Source organism: Lissotriton helveticus, chromosome 1_2, assembly GCF_964261635.1.
Source record: "Lissotriton helveticus chromosome 1_2, aLisHel1.1, whole genome shotgun sequence".
Taxonomy (NCBI): domain Eukaryota; kingdom Metazoa; phylum Chordata; class Amphibia; order Caudata; family Salamandridae; genus Lissotriton; species Lissotriton helveticus.
The window spans coordinates 373,675,399-373,696,460 of NC_136058.1; the positions used below are offsets into that span (position 1 = coordinate 373,675,399).

Here is a 21,062-nt window from a genome sequence, read left to right on the forward strand (position 1 = left end):
AGGGGAGAGAGCAGAGGGAGTGAGAGAGGAGGGGAGTGAGAGTGGAGGGGAGTGAGAGAGGAGGGGAGTGAGAGAGGAGGGGGATCTGTGAGAGAGGAGGGAGTGAGAGAGCAGGAGGAGTGGAGTAGTGGAGGGGAGAGAGCAAGGGGGAGTGAGAGAGGAGGGGAGGTGAGAGAGCAGGGGAGTGAGGAGAGGAGGGGAGTGAGAGTGAGGAGGGGGAGAGAGGAGGAGGGAGTGAGAGAGGAGGTGGAGTGGGAGAGGAGGGGAGTGAGGAGAGGAGGGAGTGGGGGAGGAGGGGAGTGAGAGAGGAGGGGAGTGAGAGAGGCAAGGGGAGTGAGAGAGGAGGGGAGTGGGAGAGAGAGGGGAGTGAGAGAGGAGGGGGAGTGAGAGAGGAGGAGCGTGATAGAGGAGGGAGGGATGAGAGAGAGCAGGGGGAGTGAGAGAGGAGGGGAGTGAGAGAGGAGGGGAGTGAGAGAGGAGGGGAGTGAGTAGAGGAGGGGAGTGAGAGAGGAGGGGGAGTGGATGAGAGAGCAGGGGAGTGAGAGAGGAGGAGGAGTGGATTGAGGAGGGGAGTGATGAGAGGAGTGGGAATGAGAGGAGGAGGGGAGTGAGAGAGGCAGGGGAGTGAGAGAGGAGGGGAGTGAGAGAGGAGGGGAGTGAGAGAGGAGGGAGGGAGAGAGGCAGGGGAGTGAGAGAGGAGGGAGTGAGAGAGAGGAGGGGAAGTGAGAGAGAGGGAGGGGGAGGTGAGAGAGGAGGGGAGTGAGAGAGGAGGGGGAGTGAGAGAGCAGGGGAGTGAGAGAGTAGGAGAGAGCGAGGGGAGTGAGAGAGGAAGTGAGAGAGGAGGGGAGTGAGAGAGGAGGGGAGTGAGAGAGGAGGAGAGTGATAGAGGAGGGGAGGTGAGAGAGGAGGAGTGAGAGTGAGAGAGAGGGGAGTGAGAGAGCAGGGGAGTGAGAGAGGAGGGGAGTGAGAGAGGAGGGGAGTGAGAGAGGAGGGGAGTGAGAGGAGGGAGTGAGAGAGGAGGGGAGTGAGAGAGGCAGGGGAGTGAGAGAGGAGGGGAGTGAGAGAGGAGGGGAGTGAGAGAGGAGAGGGGAGTGATAGAGGGAAGGGGAAGTGAGAGAGGCAGGGGAGTGAGAGAGAGGAGTGGAGAGTGATGAGAGGAGGGGAGTGAGAGAGGAGGGGAGGTGAGAGCCAGGGGAGTGAGAGAGGAGGGGAGTGAGAGAGGAGGGGGAGTGAGAGAGAGAGGAGGGGAGTGAGAGAGGCAGGGGATGTGAGAGAGGAGGTGAGTGAGGAGGAGGGGAGTGAGAGAGGAGGGGAGTGAGAGAGGAGGGAGTGATAGAGGAGGGGAGTGAGAGTGCAGGGGAGTGAGAGAGGAGGGGAGTGAGAGAGGAGGGGAGTGAGAGCAGGGGAGTGAGAGAGGAGGGAGGAGTGAGAGAGGAGGGGAGTGAGAGAGCAGGGGGAGTGAGAGAGGAGGGAGGAGTGATAGAGGAGGGGAGTGAGAGAGGGAGGGGAGTGAGAGAGCAGGGGGAGTGAGAGAGGAGGGGAGTGAGAGAGGGAGTGGAGGGAGGTGAGAGAGGAGGGGGAGTGAGAGAGGAGGGGAGTGAGAGAGGAGGGGAGTGAGAGAGGAGGGGAGTGAGAGAGGAGGGAGGGGGAGTGGGAGAGGAGGAGGGGAGTGAGAGAGGAGGGGAAGTGATAGAGGAGGGTGAGTGAGAGAGCAGGGGGAGTGAGAGAGCAGGGGAGTGAGAGAGAAGGGGAGTGAGAGAGGAGGGGAGTGAGAGAGCAGGGGGAGTGAGAGGAGGAGAGTGATAGAGGAGGGGGAGTGAGAGAGGAGGGGGAGATAGAGAGAGGAGGGGAGTGAGAGAGCAGGGAGTGAGAGAGGAGGGGAGTGAGAGAGCAGGGGAGTGAGAGAGCAGGGGAGTGAGAGAGTAGGGGAGTGAGAGAGGAGGGGAGTGAGAGCAGGGGAGTGACGAGAGGAGGGGAGTGAGAGAGGAGGGGAGTGAGAGAGGAGGGGAGTGATAGAGGAGGGGAGTGAGAGAGGAGGGGAGTGAGAGAGCAGGGGGAGTGAGAGAGGGAGGGAGTGAGAGAGGAGGGGAGTGAGAGAGCAGGGGAGTGAGAGAGGAGGGGAGTGAGAGAGGAGGGGAGTGAGGGAGGAGGTGGAGTGAGAGAGGAGGAGAGTGAGAGAGGAGGGAGTTAGAGAGGGAGGGGGAGTGAGTGAGGAGGGAGTGAGAGAGCAGGGGAGTGAGAGAGAGGAGGAGAGAGTGAGAGAGGAGGGGGAGTGAGAGGAGTGGGAGTAAGAGAGCTGGGGAGTTGAGAGAGGAGGGGAGTGAGAGAGAAGGGGAGTGAAAGAGGAGGGGAGTGAGAGAGGAGGGGAGAGAAAGAGGAGGGGAGTGAGAGAGGAGGAGAGTGAGAGAGGAGGGGAGTGAAAGAGGAGGGGAGTGAGAGAGCAGGGGAGTGAGAGAGGAGGGGAGTGAGAGAGGAGGGGAGTGAGAGAGCAGGGGGAGTGAAAGAGGAGGGGAGTGAGAGAGCAGGGGAGTGAGAGAGCAGGGGAGTGAGAGAGGAGGGGAGTGAGAGAGGAGATGACTGAGAGAGGAGGGGAGTGAGAGAGGAGGGGAGTGAGAGAGCAGGGGAGTGAGAGGAGAGAGTGATTGAGGAGGGGAGTGAGAGAGGAGGGGAGTGAAAGAGGAGGGGAGTGAGAGAGCAGGGGAGAGTGAGAGAGGAGGGGAGTGAGAGAGGAGGGGAGTGAGAGAGCAGGGGAGTGAAAGAGGAGGGGAGTGAGAGAGCAGGGGAGTGAGAGAGCAGGGAGTGAGAGAGGAGGGGAGTGAGAGAGGAGATGACTGAGAGAGGAGGGGAGTGAGAGAGGAGGGGAGTGAGAGAGCAGGGGAGTGAGAGAGAGGAGGAGAGTGATTGAGGAGGGGAAGTGTGAGAGAGGAGGGGAGTGAAAGAGGAGGGGAGTGAGAGAGCAGGGGAGTGAGAGAGGAGGGGAGTGAGAGAGGAGGGGAAGTGAGAGAGGAGGGGAGTGAGAGAGAGGAGGGGAGTGAGAGAGGAGGGAGAGTGATAGAGGAGGGGGAGTGAGAGAGCAGGGGAGTGAGAGAGCAGGGGAGTGAGAGAGTAGGGGAGTGAGAGAGGAGGGGAGTGAGAGCAGGGGAGTGAGAGAGGAGGGAGTGAGAGAGGAGGGGAGTGAGAGAGGAGGGGAGTGATAGAGGAGGGGAGTGAGAGAGGAGGGGAGTGAGAGAGCAGGGGAGTGAGAGAGGAGGGGAGTGAGAGAGGAGGAGAGTGATAGAGGAGGGGAGTGAGAGAGGAGGAGAGTGATAGAGGAAGGGGGTGATGCGTTTGTATATCTAACGTGTAAGTATGTTCAGAGTCTGCGCTATATAAAATTGCATACAATAAAATACAATTTTAAAAAATGCAGAGAAGGGGTGTAAGAGAGTCGAAATGTACGAGGGAGTCGGAAGTGAGAAGAATCACAGAATGTAAAATTCAACAGTAAAAACGACATGAAGTAGGAAATGTACATGAAAAGTAACAGAGCAGGGAATCTGTCTAGGACAAGGAGTGTGTCAAGAATCATAGAATGTCACATGTAACTGGAAATCTCGTGTGCAGTGGGGACTTTAACTCAGAGGAGGTAGAGGAACTGAGTTGATGGAAAATAGGAGTACATGATTCTTGAGAATCCTTTGAATCCACAAGATGGGACAGTGACAGTGCACAGCTTGTTGAGGTGCACTGTAAGGAGGGCTTCTGAAGGCTGTGTTGGGGGTCAGATGGCAGTGAGCTCAGGTAAGTAATGGCTCAGGTCCCGTCTCCCATTAACGAAGAGTTAATAATATGGTAGGCAGTGGGCAGGTAGGCGTGAATCAGAATGTATGTACTATTTAGGGGTGGGTGGAATTTGCATAGTCGCAAAACAGTAAAAAATCTTAGCGAGCACACAAAAGTTCTGCGAACACACGGAATTGCTTGTTCTGCCTGTTCGCAATGCTTCTTTCCTGTTCGCGATCACTGTTTGTGTACTTGGGGAGAAATATCTCGCAGACACGCATTTTGAAAGCGAAAACAAGGAAAAAATTCCGCGAAGTCACGGATAGCACAATTTTTGGCAATTCCGCGGAACGAGAAATTACCCAAATTCCGCGAGCGGAATGGAATTTACAGCCCAGGCCTAGTACTAATGCACAGTTATATACAAGACAGCCATATCCACGACAGGGGGCCCAACCTAAATGAAGCGGCAGGCCGTTGGAGCCCCACAGGTGAGTTTTGCCATACGACAGGACAAAGAGCCTTGAAGGGTTCCGTAAGGGCTCAAAGGAGGGGGAATGAAACTAAAATATGTAGGCAAATTGAGTTTTTCAATTGGGTGGGCCACGGCAATGTCCAGTTTTATGGAAAGGGACAAGGGTAGTGCGGGTAAAAGGAAAGCAGCAACATTAGTCCAGTAATGTGATTGAGTGAAGCTAAGTTATAGCATGGCGGCGAGGATAGCGTCCTCGGACACTAGTAGTGTATTCCAGTGGCTATACTAGGGTAGAGACCCGACAACGAAGTGAGGAGGATGGAGACAGAGCTGCCTTTACAAATTTCACGAGGAGGACCTCGTTAACAAAGGGCTACTGATTAGTGCTTCCTGAGCACTGCCATTTTGGTGGGTGGTAGGGGCGAGGGGTGGGACCGTTTCTGTTGTTCGAGGTGAGGAAGTTTGAAGACAGCACCTTCCTTTTTGTCTGGCCCTGATTACCCCTGTGGGAAGGAGAGGGCAGAAAACTAACACTTTACCGTACTCATATTTAGGATACTCATGCTTTCAACTAGTCTTATGGCGACCAGCTATTAGAAACGGGAAACAGTGTTTACAACGCTATCATTACATCGTTGTACCATTACAACACAGTCGTTACAACAACTGGCTATTTGATCATGTATAACGTCCCTTTTTATCTGCCCTACAGCTCCAGTGGAGTCGTACGCTAGCGCCACGAGACCCCAGGGTGATATGTGTGCTTAATAAATCTCTTTGACTTGACTTGACTCCATTTTGCTTAGCTGGCCATGGCTCCCTTGTGGCGTTCATAATCCATGGATTAATGACAACAGCTCATGCATGGTGGTATCCGTGTTGTGCCTGTGGCGTCCGTGCCGCGCCACTGCAATGCAATCTATCTCATCTGTTTGAATATTGATCTTGCCTCCATCGACATCGACATCTCCCTGATCTCCAATGGATAATCAATCGCTTTCCGTTGAGGTGTGCATGTGGCTGATGCAGGCCAGGTCTGTCCTGGTAGAGGGTCCCAAACCTACTGCGTGTCTTCCGTCTGGTGGCCTTCCGTGGAACAGGGTCACATGTTCTATGTATGTCAGCTACTCTTTGGGAATCTGTACGGATCATGACGTGGAGAGTCCATCATTCATGCCTCGCGGAGAGCGAGCTGCGTCGGCATCTTCTACCTCAATCCGTCAGTAAAACTCTCAGTGGCTCATACTAGGCCAACGCCAAGCACTACTGTGATTTCACTGGGCCTGGGCGGAGCTCGCGGAGTTTCACTTCGTGGAATTCCGCGAAGTTACAAAAAACTCTGCGGAGTTCCAGGAGCGGGCGGAGTAAGGCTTCTTCTTCTGCAGTCTAGCAGCACAGAGGAGCCAGGTATACCCAGACACATGTGCATGGATTCCCAGCAGCACAAGCAGCAGGAACCAGAGCGCTTGGTCAGTCTCACTGAGAGGCACAGCGACACCCCCCCCCTCCACCCCAGCAGCCGATGCTCAGTGAAGCTTGCGGTGACCACTTCTGCCCACAGGACCACGGTCTGCTGCACCTCTGATGTAATGCCATTTCCTGAAAACTTGGTTTAATCTGGGAGGAACCCTTCCTCTCCACTTCTTTCACAGAAAAGCCAGGTCACAGAAACAGAGTCAGAACAAGCCCCCTTGTCTGTAAGTGCACGTGGTGTTACAACCAAGCACTTTGAAGCAGTCTATGCCACTAATTCATTGCTTTAAGACACAAAACATTGGGTAATAAAGGCGCTTGTAGATTATGAGCCTAAGCAGGGCTTTAAGGGAGATGAAAAAACTGGGGGGAGGGGTCTATTAAAGGGGCGTGGCCCATGAAATTAGAGGCGTGGCTTAAAACACGACAGTTACGAATCTGTGTTGAGCATAGTGTGCCGCCTGAATAGTATTTTGCTGTTTCTGTCATTGCATCCAGATATATGATACAAGTAACATCATACCTAAACAAGTCAGGACTATCGGCTTTGTCAATCATTGTTAGTTGCATAAGATAAATAAGCATCAACTGTGGCTTGTATATAATATTGAAAAAGCTTCCACTTACAGCCCTGGTGACACGAGGACAGTGTTGCTGCTCCTGAGTTTCAAAAAGAGAAGGGTAATCCAGAGAGAAAATGGCTCTCTTTAAAGGATTTCCCTTCTCCTACAACCCTCACCTGACATGACGTCATGCCGTAACTTCTCCACTAGTGAGAAGTGAGCAGTGTGAGCACACGCACACTAGTGAGAAGTTAGCAGTGTGAGCACACGTACACTAGTGAGAAGTGAGCAGTGTGAGCACACGCACACTAGTGAGAAGTGAGCAGTGTGAGTACACGCACACTAGTGAGAAGTGAGCAGTGTGAGCACACGTACACTAGTGAGAAGTGAGCAGTGTGAGCACACATACACTAGTGAGAAGTGAGCAGTGTGAGCACACGCACACTAGTAAGAAGTAAGCAGTGTGAGCACACGTACACTAGTGAGAAGAGAGCAGTGTTAGCACACGTACATTAGTGACGTACACTAGTGAGAAGTGAGCAGTGTGAGCACACATACACTAGTGAGAAGTGAGCAGTCTGAGCACACGCACACTAGTGAGAAGTGAGCAGTGTGAACACACATACACTAGTGAGAAGTGAGCAGTGTGAGCACACGCACACTAGTGAGAAGTGAGCAGTGTGAGCACACGCACACTAGTGAGAAGTGAGCAGTGTGAGCACACGTACACTAGTGAGAAGTGAGCAGTGTGAGCACACGCACACTAGTGAGAAGTGAGCAGTGTGAGCACACGTACACTAGTGAGAAGTGAGCAGTGTGAGCACACGTACACTAGTGAGAAGTGAGCAGTGTGAGCACACGCACACTAGTAAGAAGTGAGCAGTGTGAGCACGCGTACACTAGTGAGAAGAGAGCAGTGTTAACACACGTACACTAGTGACGTACACTAGTGAGAAGTGAGCAGTGTGAGCACAAGTACACTAGTGAGAAGTGAGCAGTGTGAGCACACATACACTAGTGAGAAGTGAGCAATATGTGCACACGCACACTAGTGAGAAGTGAGCAGTGTGAACACACGTACACTAGTGAGAAGTGAGCAGTGTGAGCACACGCACACTAGTGAGAAGTGAGCAGTGTGAGCACACGCACACTAGTGAGAAGTGAGCAGTGTGAGCAGGGCACATCAATGTGCATGCACTCACTGCAGTCTGGGTAAAACAGACCACCTGTGCCAGGGCACAAAACAGAGCCTAAAAGAGACCCGGTATGAGGCCTCCTTTAAAAAACTGCTGGTGCACAGCACCGGTGAGACCCGGGCCACCATAAGCCCTGAGCCTAAGAGAATCTAGGAAGGAGTTGCACGAAGCCGAACTTTGAACCAAGATGGCCCACCTCGCAGTGCCTGGTCAACTTTACTGTTTGCAACATCTTCCTGGTCCACAAACTCACGGCTATTCAAGGATCATCCCCTCTGGGCTCTTCTGCAAATGGACGGACACAGTAACCAATAGCAACCATTAGCCCAATCAATGGCCCTTTGGCAAAATAGGGAATGCTCTCTCACCGTTTGACGTAGCGCCAATTACAGCGCTAATGTTGTCAGTGGTTACCGGCGTGTTGCTTTTTCAGCAGCATTTACACAAATTGAAGTAGGGGGCGACCAGTTTCACTTTATTTGCAGCATTTGCCCTAAATGTGCCCTTCCTCTGACATCAATGGCACAAGAATGTTTCTACTGCTATGACCTCCCCCAAAAAATAAAAAAATATCTAAATCCTTCACTCTTCTATCCCTCCACTATCCTTTTCAATCAAAATAACAGACTAACATGTCCACTTCTCAAATTTCATATTCCACTATACTAATTCACCACTAATCCTTTTTGGGTTCCAGAGTAGCAGGCTACTTGCCAATAAAGCGCTTCAAAATCCCATCAGGGTTACAAGCGCTATATAAATGCAAACCTTTCTCCCTTTTCTACACTTCCCTACCCTTATCAATCCAAATAACTGAATAACATGTCTAACCACTCAAATTAATTTCATATTTCACTATACGCATTCAACACTAATCCTTATTGGTACCAGAGTAGCGTGCTACGCACCACAAAAGCGCTTCAAACCCCCAATGCTTTTTGTGACTACCGAAAGTCGTAAAGTTAGGATTTTGTCTCAGTTTAGTAGTAGTAAAGTTAGAAGTCCTAACTTTACTACTACTAAATGCCTTCTGTGAATACCAAAAGTATTACGTTTAGGATTTTATCTCAGATTAGTTCTGTTAATCAGCCCCCTTGAGAGTAGGCTGAGCGACACAGTTAGTGACTTTGGCATGGCAACAATTTCCATGTTAGAGTGCTTGCCACTTGGTAAGCAAAGCAATGTTGAGGAGCAATTCAGGATTTTTTGTTTTACAATGCATAAGAAATCAGCTTGCAATGGTGCATAGAAATGTCCCTTCACCAACCAAGGCATCTGAAGTCAATGAAACCTCACTGTGGTACTCAGCATACATTTTAGATACCTTCCCTGAAAGAGAATTTTCTTCAGGCTTTGAAAAATGCTGCTTCATTTTTGCCGCTTCAATAACCCTGAGGCTATATGTGCCCAGCTATATATGCTACAGAACCTGTCCCAGAGATTTGAAATCCTCAGGTGCACCAGTATTGGCATGAAAAGCCTATGTCAGTGGCCAGAGTTAGCAAATTGTATACTGGCTGTTTTGGCGTTGGCCTTTTCACAGATAAAAGTTTACATGGAAAGAAAAGAGCGAGCGTGCATGAACTAAGAGTCACTGAAGAAGCATGGTATGGTGTAACACGATGTTTCATTTATAAAAATGTTTTTGGACCTCATATACACTGTACGCCCACTGTCTACATACTTTGCAATATCAGAGAAGAAAGCAAGCAATAATAAAAGCATAACATTCCATAAAAACCGGGAAAACACTGTTTCTGTTGTTTTTAATGGTACGAAAATGTGTAACCACTGATAACCACTAGTTTCTTAAGGCACTGAAACCACTGGAAAACACTGAAAAAAACCACCAGAATTGGCCATATATAGAAACTGAAAACAGGAAAGCCTACCTATACAATTACTTACAATACACTCCTTGTACATATATTATGAGCATTAGAATGACTGCGAATATTCCAAACAGCTTACCAATAATGATATATATTAGGATAAAGGTTAAAGCAGACATCCTATTAATTTAAACTCTCCCTCCTGGCATCCATGTATTAGATGACCACAATGGAAGAAACCCTACTGTGCCATTAGGACTGAAGTCAGAACTGTGTATTCCAGCACCCCTCCGGCAGCCAAGATGTGTGTTAAACCCGCCCCTTCACCTGTATCTTAAATATCTTTCTTATGCACAATGATCTATGCCCTTGCACCATTAACTTATATACCTTTCTTATGCACACTGATCTAGGCCCCTGCACCATTAACGTATATACATTTCTTATGCACACTGATCTATGCCCTTGCACCATTAACGTATATATACCTTTCTTATGCAACCTGATTTATGCCTCTGCACCAATAACTTATATACCTTTCTTATGCACACTGATCTATGTCCCTGCACCATTAACTTATATACCTTTCTTATGCACATTGATCTATGCCCCTGCACCATTAACTTATATACCTTTCTTATGCACACTGATCTATGCCCCTGCACCATTAGCTTATATCACTGACCCCGATGCCGTAGCCCGCAACCTCAGACAGTGGATCAACGACTGCGCCAACCCCCTTGCCCCGCTCAAGAAGCCCTCCAACACCCACACCAGCAAGAAAGCCAGCTGGTTCACCTAAGACCTCCAGGCCTCCAAGCGGACCTGCTGAAAACTCGAAAAAAACTGGATCCGTGAACGATCACCAGAAAGCTACACAGCCCACAAAAACGCCACCCACAGACACCACCACCTCATCAGATCCACCAAAAGGACCTCCTTTAAAAACCTCGTAAAGGAACTCCCCAACCCCAGCTCCAACACCAACGGTATCCCACCTTCACCAGACCTGTGCGACTCGCTGGCCACCTTCTTCCACCACAAGATCGCAGACATCCACGACAGCTTCGACGCTGTCACCACCCCGGCAACCACTGGGACCCCCGCTCCTATGACCACCACCCACACCAACCGCCTGCTCTCCTGGACCAACATCAACGACGATGACACCATCAAGATCATGAACACCATCCACTCCGGATCCCCGGAAGACCCCTGCCCACACCACATCTTCAACAAAGCCAGAAACACCATTGCACCCCATCGCCAAAAAACCATCAAAATCTCCTTCGAGACAAAGACCTTCCCTGAGAGCTGGAAGCACGCAGAGATCAATGCCTTACTCAAGAAACCCAAGGCAGACCCCAAGGACCTCAAGAACTTCTGGCCCATCTCCCTGCTCCCGTTCCCGGCGAAGGTCATTGAAAAGGCCATCAACAGATAACTGACCAGCTTCCTCGAGGAGAACAGCATCCTGGACCTGTCCCAGTCTGGGTTCCGCAGCAACCACAGCACCAAAACCGCCCTCATCGTCGCCACTGATGACATCAGGACCCCGCTAGACAACAGAGAAACCACAGCCCTCACCCTCCTGGACCTGCCAGCCGCCCTTGACACAGTCTGCCACTGCACACTACGTACACGCCTCTACGACGCCGGAATCCAAGAAAAGGCCCTGGACTGGACCTCTTCCTTCCTCTCCGGCAGAACACAGAGTGTCCGTCTCCCCCACTTCCGCTCCAAAGCCACCGGGATCATCTGCACCATACCCCAAGGCTCATCCCTCAGCCCAACTTATATCCCTTTCTTATGCACACTGATCTATGCCCCTGCACCATTAACTTGTATACCTTTCTTATGCACACTGATCTATGCCTCTGCACCTTTAACTTATATACCTTTCTTATGCACACTGACCTATGCCTCTGCACTATTAACGTATATCCCTTCCTTATGCCTAGTGTACTATGGAGTGAGGAGGCGTTGGCTTATGCTTACCTCCTTGTTTAGTTGCACACAATAGCCAACAATACTTCGAGTAAGAATGCAAGACTAGTACAGAAGCATAATGCTAGTTTCCTCTTCTTCATACTAGGCAGCACTTATGCCGCTAGTGAATTGTCCTAGGCGAAAGAAACAAGAGCCTCATTAAGTGAAGCATATGGAATGTTGCGATTAAAGCTATGCCCGCAACTGGGACATTCAAGTATAGACAAGAAAGAACTAAGGACATTGGGAGCTGAGACTTCACGCATATATGATAGAGAGTATCTCTCGTGGAAAAGTTCGGTGTCCCATATGACCTTGGCTTGGGAAACCAATCAACAGTATCCCTATCTAGATAGGCTGCCGAGCTATCATTTAAGACGTGAGGTACTAAAAGTGCGAATGGGGATAAACCCCTTTTATGTGAATAATGAGGTTAAAATTTTTATGATGAATAGTAATGGTATCTGCACTTGCGTGTTAGGTACTCCCTGCGATATTGTACATATTTTATTAGACTGTATGAAGATTTTAGATTTACGAAAAGAGATTTTATGCCCGATATTCAAAAAATACAGGAATAGGGTGCAAGCTGCTAACCTCTTAGTGGGAATGACGAACCTAGATATAGCCTGTGCTTTGGGGAAATTTATGAGTAAAGTCAAGGTGTTCCTCAAGTGTACAGAGTAAATATCGTACGTTGATCACTTGGGTTAGGATGAGATTGTGCCTGTAAAGGTTAATGGTACTGTATGGTATCTATTGGAAGGATTTGATGTATATGAATGAATTACCTGACTTAATCAATTGTAGGTGGATATTTGTATCTTTTTAAAGGAAATGTATTATTCTCTGCGTAATGTACATATGCTACGTTTTAAGGTTATCTTGTTTATGTTTTTAATAGTAACATCATGTAAAGGGTACACTTTTTACTAACCTCCAGGCTGGCTTCAGGAAAAACACGTCCACCATGGATCAGATTTTCCGCCTCGTCCTCCTATACTGGAAAACGGTGAGGATCGAGGGGGGGAGGCTGTACATGGTGTTCGTGGACCTGAGGTCAGCCTTTGACCTGGTCCCTCGCAAGAAATTATGGGAGGTCTTAAAGGAGCTGGGTGTTCCTACCCATCTACTGCATGCCATAATCAGGCTTCACGATAGTAATTATGCATAGGTTAGGTGTGGGAGGGATGGAGCGTTGTCATCAAGGTTCCCTGTTCTCAGAGGGGTAAGGCATGGTTGTGTCTTGGCGCCAACCCTGTTTTGCCTTTTTGTTAACAGTGTCATATCCCATCTTGACAATGTCAGGGACAATGACGTTCCCTTCTTGGCAGGCAGGAGGGTACCGGCTATCATGTTCGCCGATGATACCCTCCTGCTTTCCAAATCCCCGATGGGGATCCAACGGATTCTAGATGGATTTGGTCTTTTCTGTAGACAACATGGTCTAGAGATCAATACAGAGAAGACCAAATTCATGATATTCAATCCTTCCCCTAAAACTAGACCTAACCCAACACTGGGCTCAGCTAGTCTGGAAAGGGTAAAAACCTTCCAGTATTTGGGGGTAACCCTACATGAGAACGTATCCTGGGACCCCAAAATAGCAAGATCTCGGCTAAAGCTGCCCCAACTGTCAGGCGCAATTTTGAAGGTTGCAAACACCTCTACTTTTAAACCCATTAGCCCGGCAGTAGAAATGTACAAAACTCAAGCCAAAGCAGCCGCATCCTATGGTAGTGAGCTATGGGGGTATAAAGCAGGGACAGAACTTGTCACTGTAGAAAATAATTTCCTCAGACGTCTTCTGGCTCTCCCCCGTGGCACACCCTTGCTTCCTTTAAGATTAGATGTGGGTCTCCCTTCTATTGCTGAAGATTTGGAGTCAAAGCCATTAAGATTCTGGCATAGGCTCTGGACCACCAGTGAGCTCGCACACTATAGGCATGACCTCATCCATGTAATGAACTTGAACCAGCGTGATAGAATCCCATGGCTGGCTTTTATAAAGAAAGAATTGTATCGCTTGAGACTCCCTGAGTTATGGGAGGTTCCTGAACAAGGCTGCCAAAGGGTTTCTCGCAAAAGATTGGTGGACATATACAAGGAGAAAAGTCTAGCTTCTTTGGTGTCTGCACCCAACAGCGGCATTTTAACCGATCGATTTCTGGAATCCAAAAATTCCTACCAATTTGAAGGTTTTATGGATATTATTTTTCCCATTTTAGCAAGAAAATTGTTTATTCAATGAAGGTTAGGCACTTTGCCCATCAAAACCTTCACTTGCAAATGGCTAAAGAGGGACGACAAAATCTGTCCAGGGTGCAGTAATCACGATGAGGAGGATATTCATGTTCTGTTTTTTTGCCCAGCCTTTAACAGACCAAGGAAATATTGGCTAGTGCCATTATGTAGGAACTTGGGTTTTAGGAGCCACTTGTATGCGTACAGAATATTGAAAACTTACTCTGCCCCATATAGTTTTTGCAGTTGCTAAATTCATAATGGCTATGTGGCAGATAAGGAAAAAACTACTAAAAGCCTGATAACTGTTATTAACTGCAATGTAACTCTTATTCACGTCTGGACTACTAATGAAAAGTATTTTTATGTAATGTGTTTTTATAATAGTGATGTTTTTAAATGTGGAAATATTCATTGTATCTTTTATGGTCTAAAAGACCGAAATAAAGAATTTTTTGGATTGGATTGGATTGGACTAACCAAATAAAGTTTTCTTACTGACTGATCTCTCCTCCCATCTATACTCCACCTGCTGTGATCAGGAAAAGCCTTCCTTGCACCTATTCCACGTCATAGGGAGGCATACTGGATGACAGGTAACAAAGGGGCAGCTGTCACTTATTCCAAGAGAGGTGTACTGGATAACGGGTAACAAAGGGGCAGGGGATCACTCATGCCAAGGGACAAGTACTAGTTGATGGATAACAAAGGGGCAGCTGGTCATTCATGCCAAGGGACGTATCCTGGGTGACGGGTAACAAAGGAGCAGGAGGTCACTCAAGCCAACGAAGGCATACTGGGTGAGGGGTAACAAAGGGTCAGGAGGTCACTCATGCCTAGGAGGGGTCACTGAGGGATGGATAACAAAGGGTCAGAAGGTCACTCATGCCAAGGGACAAGTCCATGTTGATGGATAACAAAGGGGCAGCTGGTCATTCATGCCCAGGGACGTATCCTGGGTGACGGGTAACAAAGGAGCAGGAGGTCACTCAAGCCAAAGAAGGTGTACTGGGTGAGGGGTAACAAAGGGTCAGGAGGTCACTCGTGCCAAGGGGGGTTCACTGAGGGATGGATAACAAAGGGTCAGGAGGTCACTCATGCCAAGGGGCGTTCACCGAGTGATGGTTAACAAAGGGTCAGGAGGTCACTCATGCCATGGGGGGTTCACCGAGTGATGGTTAACAAAGGGGCAGGAGGTCACTCATGCCAAGGAAGGTGTACTGGGTGATGGATAACAAAGGGGCAGGAGGTCACTCATGCCAAGGGGCGTTCACCGAGTGATGGTTAACAAAGGGTCAGGAGGTCACTCGTTGCAAGGGGGGGTTCACCGAGTTATGGTTAACAAAGGGGCAGGCGGTCACTCATGCCAAGGAAGGTGTACTGGGTGACAGGTAACAAAGGGGCAGGAGGTCACTCATGCCAAGGGAGGTGCACTGGGTGACAGGTAACAAAGGGGCAGGAGGTCACTCATGCCAAGGGAGGCACACTGAGTGATGGTTAACAAAGGGTCAGGAGGTCACTCGTGCCAAGGGGGGGTTCACTGAGGGATGGATAACAAACGCTCAGGAGGTCACTCATGCCAAGGGAGGCACACTGAGTGATGGTTAACAAAGGGTCAGGAGGTCACTCGTGCCAAGGGGGTTCACTGAGAGATGGATAACAAAGGGTCAGGGGGTCACTCATGCCAAGGTGCGTTCACCGAGTAATGGTTAACAAAGGGTCAGGAGGTCACTCATGCCCAGGGGGGTTCACCGAGTTATGGTTAACAAAGGGGCAGGAGGTCACTCATGCCAAGGAAGGTGTACTGGGTGAGGGGTAACAAAGGGGTAGGAGGTCACTCATGCCAAGGGAGGTGCACTGGGTGACAGGTAACAAAGGGGCAGGAGGTCACTCATGCCAAGGGGGTTTCACCGAGTGATGGTTAACAAAGGGGCAGGAGGTCACTCATGCCAAGGAAGGTGTACTGGGTGAGGGGTAACAAAGGGGCAGGAGGTCACTCATGCCAATGGAGGTGTACTGGGTGAGGGGCAACAAAGGGGCAGGAGGTCACTCATGCCAAGGAAGGTGTACTGGGTGAGGGGTAACAAAGGGGCAGGAGGTCACTCATGCCAAGGGAGGTGTACTGGGTGAGGGGTAACAAAGGGTCAGGAGGTCACTCATGCCAAGGGAGGTGTACTGGGTGAGGGGTAACAAAGGGGTAGGAGGTCACTCATGCCAAGGGAGGTGCACTGGGTGAGGGGTAACAAAGGGTCAGGAGGTCACTCATGCCCAGGGAGGTGTACTGGGTGAGGGGTAACAAAGGGGCAGGAGGTCACTCATGCCAAGGGGGTTTCACCGAGTGATGGTTAACAAAGGGGCAGGAGGTCACTCGTGCCAAGGAAGGTGTACTGGGTGAGGGGTAACAAAGGGGCAGGAGGTCACTCATGCCAATGGAGGTGTACTGGGTGAGGGGTAACAAAGGGGCAGGAGGTCACTCATGCCAAGGAAGGTGTACTGGGTGAGGGGTAACAAAGGGGCAGGAGGTCACTCATGCCAAGGGAGGTGTACTGGGTGAGGGGTAACAAAGGGTCAGGAGGTCACTCATGCCAAGGGAGGTGTACTGGGTGAGGGGTAACAAAGGGGTAGGAGGTCACTCATGCCAAGGGAGGTGCACTGGGTGAGGGGTAACAAAGGGTCAGGAGGTCACTCATGCCCAGGAAGGTGTACTGGGTGAGGGGTAACAAAGGGGCAGGAGGTCACTCATGCCAAGGGGGTTTCACCGAGTGATGGTTAACAAAGGGGCAGGAGGTCACTCGTGCCAAGGAAGGTGTACTGGGTGAGGGGTAACAAAGGGTCAGCAGGTCACTCGTGCCAAGGGGGGGTTCACTGAGGGATGGATAACAAACGCTCAGGAGGTCACTCATGCCAAGGGAGGCACACTGAGTGATGGTTAACAAAGGGTCAGGAGGTCACTCGTGCCAAGGGGGTTCACTGATAATAATAATAATAATCCACATTTGTATAGCGCACAATCACCCGTTAGGGTCTCTAGGCGCTGGGGGCCGTCAGGAAGATTAAGCAAGCTATTGCCCAGAGTCGCATGGTGCTGGGCTAACCTGCCGCCGGAGCCGGGGATCGAACCCTGATCCCCAGATTCCAGCGTCAGTCGCCCTGGCCGCGGCGCCACACCTCTCCCTACTGAGAGATGGATAACAAAGGGTCATGGGGTCACTCATGCCAAGGTGCGTTCACCGAGTAATGGTTAACAAAGGGTCAGGAGGTCACTCATGCCCAGGGGGGTTCACCGAGTTATGGTTAACAAAGGGGCAGGAGGTCACTCATGCCAAGGAAGTTGTACTGGGTGAGGGGTAACAAAGGGGTAGGAGGTCACTCATGCCAAGGGAGGTGCACTGGGTGACAGGTAACAAAGGGGCAGGAGGTCACTCATGCCAAGGGGGTTTCACCGAGTGATGGTTAACAAAGGGGCAGGAGGTCACTCATGCCAAGGAAGGTGTACTGGGTGAGGGGTAACAAAGGGGCAGGAGGTCACTCATGCCAATGGAGGTGTACTGGGTGAGGGGTAACAAAGGGGCAGGAGGTCACTCATGCCAAGGAAGGTGTACTGGGTGAGGGGTAACAAAGGGGCAGGAGGTCACTCATGCCAAGGGAGGTGTACTGGGTGAGGGGTAACAAAGGGTCAGGAGGTCACTCATGCCAAGGGAGGTGTACTGGGTGAGGGGTAACAAAGGGGTAGGAGGTCACTCATGCCAAGGGAGGTGCACTGGGTGAGGGGTAACAAAGGGTCAGGAGGTCACTCATGCCCAGGGAGGTGTACTGGGTGAGGGGTAACAAAGGGGCAGGAGGTCACTCATGCCAAGGGAGGTGTACTGGGTGAGGGGTAACAAAGGGGCAGGAGGTCACTCATGCCAAGGGAGGTGTACTGGGTGAGGGGTAACAAAGGGGCAGGAGGTCACTCATGCCATGGGAGGTGTACTGGGTGAGGGGTAACAAAGGGTCAGGGGGTCACTCATGCCAAGGGAGGTGTACTGGGTGAGGGGTAGGAGGTCACTCATGCCAAGATAGGTTCACTGGGTGACAGGTAACAAAGGGGCAGGAGGTCACTCATGCCAAGGGAGGTGTACTGGGTGGGGGGTAACAAAGGGGTAGGAGGTCACTCATGCCAAGGGAGGTGCACTGGGTGAGGGGTAACAAAGGGTCAGGAGGTCACTCATGCCCAGGAAGGTGTACTGGGTGAGGGGTAACAAAGGGGCAGGAGGTCACTCATGCCAAGGGGGTTTCACCGAGTGATGGTTAACAAAGGGGCAGGAGGTTACTCGTGCCAAGGAAGGTGTACTGGGTGAGGGGTAACAAAGGGTCAGGAGGTCACTCGTGCCAAGGGGGGGTTCACTGAGGGATGGATAACAAACGCTCAGGAGGTCACTCATGCCAAGGGAGGCACACTGAGTGATGGTTAACAAAGGGTCAGGAGGTCACTCGTGCCAAGGGGGTTCACTGATAATAATAATCCACATTTGTATAGCGCACAATCACCCGTTAGGGTCTCTAGGCGCTGGGGGCCGTCAGGAAGATTAAGCAAGCGATTGCCCAGAGTCGCATGGTGCTGGGCTAACCTGCCGCCGGAGCCGGGGATCGAACCCTGATCCCCAGATTCCAGCGTCAGTCGCCCTGGCCGCGGCGCCACACCTCTCCCTACTGAGAGATGGATAACAAAGGGTCAGGGGGTCACTCATGCCAAGGTGCGTTCACCGAGTAATGGTTAACAAAGGGTCAGGAGGTCACTCATGCCCAGGGGGGTTCACCGAGTTATGGTTAACAAAGGGGCAGGAGGTCACTCATGCCAAGGAAGTTGTACTGGGTGAGGGGTAACAAAGGGGTAGGAGGTCACTCATGCCAAGGGAGGTGCACTGGGTGACAGGTAACAAAGGGGCAGGAGGTCACTCATGCCAAGGGGGTTTCACCGAGTGATGGTTAACAAAGGGGCAGGAGGTCACTCATGCCAAGGAAGGTGTACTGGGTGAGGGGTAACAAAGGGGCAGGAGGTCACTCATGCCAATGGAGGTGTACTGGGTGAGGGGTAACAAAGGGGCAGGAGGTCACTCATGCCAAGGAAGGTGTACTGGGTGAGGGGTAACAAAGGGGCAGGAGGTCACTCATGCCAAGGGAGGTGTACTGGGTGAGGGGTAACAAAGGGTCAGGAGGTCACTCATGCCAAGGGAGGTGTACTGCGTGAGGGGTAACAAAGGGGTAGGAGGTCACTCATGCCAAGGGAGGTGCACTGGGTGAGGGGTAACAAAGGGTCAGGAGGTCACTCATGCCCAGGGAGGTGTACTGGGTGAGGGGTAACAAAGGGGCAGGAGGTCACTCATGCCAAGGGAGGTGTACTGGGTGAGGGGTAACAAAGGGGCAGGAGGTCACTCATGCCAAGGGAGGTGTACTGGGTGAGGGGTAACAAAGGGGCAGGAGGTCACTCATGCCATGGGAGGTGTACTGGGTGAGGGGTAACAAAGGGTCAGGGGGTCACTCATGCCAAGGGAGGTGTACTGGGTGAGGGGTAGGAGGTCACTCATGCCAAGATAGGTTCACTGGGTGACAGGTAACAAAGGGGCAGGAGGTCACTCATGCCAAGGGGGTTCACTGAGTGATGGTTAACAAAGCGCTGCACTCTACTCACCACCAGCGGGGTGGAGCACACCAGCACGACGGTGCTCATCAGGATCAGCAGCCAGAACATCTGGATCTCGGCGGCGGAGGCGGGCGAGGGCAGGCGCGGGAAGCGGCGGCCGGGCCTGGGGGCGCCGGGGCCGGGCCCCTCCGCCCGCACCAGCCGCGCTCGCTGGCTCATGCGCACCAGGGAGGCGCCCACCGCCACGTTGCAGGCCAGGGTGAGGGCGATGAGCGCCAGCATCACCCCGCCGTAGAGGAAGGAGAAGGAGGCGGCCCGGGCATCCCTCGCCCGCCAGTCCAGGAAGCACCAGGTGCCCGGGTGGTGGCGCACGTGCCGCCCCAGCCCCAGGCTGGGCAGGGCGCAGAGCGCCAGGCTGCAGAGGTAGGTGGCCAGCAGGGCCCCGCGTGCCAGGGCGCGGTCCACGTGGCGCGAGTAGAAGTAGGCATGGCTGATGGCCAGGTACCGCTCCACGGCCATGGCGCAGAGGATGCCCATGCCCGCCGAGCCGAAGAAGAGCATGGAGAAGGAGAAGAAGTGGCAGAGGCGCTCGCCCCCGGGCCAGCGGCGGCGCAGGTAGGTGGCGATGACCACGGGGCTGGTGCAGCAGGTGCCCAGCAGGTCGGTGACGGCCAGGCCGCAGATCAGGCTGTAGAAGGCCGTCTCCTTCTGCTCGCGCTTCGACGTGCACAGCACCACGATGGCGATCAGGTTGCCCAGGACCCCGATGGAGAACATGGTGGCCGAGGTGGCCACCTGGCTGGACTTGAGGCTGAGGGCGGGCGCGGGGGTGCTGCTGTTGGACGCGGGGGGTGGGCCCAGGTCCCAGGGGGTGCTGTTCAGAGGCTGGAGGCCCGGGAGCATGCTTGGGCCCGGCTCAGGTCCAGGTGGGGGGCATTGGAAGAGGGGTGCGACCCCCGGTGCATAGAGGCAAGAAGGGCCCCGCAGAGAGAAGGGAGCCACAGCAGCAGGTGGATGAGTGCGGTGGTGCAGAGATGCACAGAAGGTTTGAGGAGGGTCCCAGCAGGGCAGGAGTGTCCAGATATATAGCGCCTCTTGCTGAGGTTAGGGAGAGGCGCTGCAGAGGGTGTGCGGGGGCCCCAGCAGGGCAGGAGTGTCCAGCTATAGCGCCATTTGCTAAGGTTAGGGACAGGCACTGAAGAGGGTGTAGTGGGGGGCGCAGCAGGGCCCAGATCTAGCGCCTCTTGCTGAGGTTAAGGAGAGGCACTGCAGAGAGTGTACAGGTGGCCCAAGCAGGGCAACAGTGCCCAGATTGGGCGCTCGTGGTAAGGTGAGGGAGAGGTACTTCGGAGGGTGTAGTGGGGGGCGCAGCAAGTGCCCAGGAGACGGGCGCCACTACAGTGTCAGGGGTTGACCTGTTGCATGAGGGGCGGGGGGGGATCAGCAGAGGATGGAGCGGCACATCCGGAGATAAGATAGCACAGTAGGCCAATGCACGCACTGCAAGACACGAAGATCGCAGACTTTAACCCCGCGGGGCCGTTCGGACTCTCATCCAACCAAGGTCGATAAGCTGAGCCCCGCTGAGGCGTGTAAGGGTCGCGCTTCCGTGGCTCGGTACAGACTCGTTCATGTGATCTGAGATACGAGTTCAGTCATTATTTTCACCATCAGAGGCCGGTTGGTTGCACGAGGGAGGCAGAGGAGGGCGAGGGGTTGGGGCCGGGTCACTCCATCGGCTCAGCCCTGGCCACACTGGCTCTTGCTCCCTGTGCCTGTCGGTGGGGCTGGGCGGGGTGGCAGCATCACTCCTCTCCTGCAGCATCTATTGCCCCGGGGTGGGGCAGATGGTGAGTCCGGGGTGACAGCGCCCCTGATCCCTGTGCGGGTACAGCTCGGTGCCCC

General features: G+C 52.3%; 1 protein-coding gene across 1 annotated transcript in view; it reads right to left on the reverse strand.

Moving 5' to 3' along the window:
• The window catches only part of LOC144807940 (prostaglandin E2 receptor EP4 subtype-like), a 38,003-nt gene extending 17,943 nt beyond the window's left edge, over positions 1-20,060 (reverse strand). Inside the window, exon 1 of the mRNA XM_078673538.1 lies at positions 19,206-20,060. Coding sequence (XP_078529664.1) covers positions 19,206-20,060 — 855 coding nt within the window. The remainder of the gene's footprint in view (positions 1-19,205) is intronic.
• Between the last annotated feature and the right edge of the window lie 1,002 nt (positions 20,061-21,062).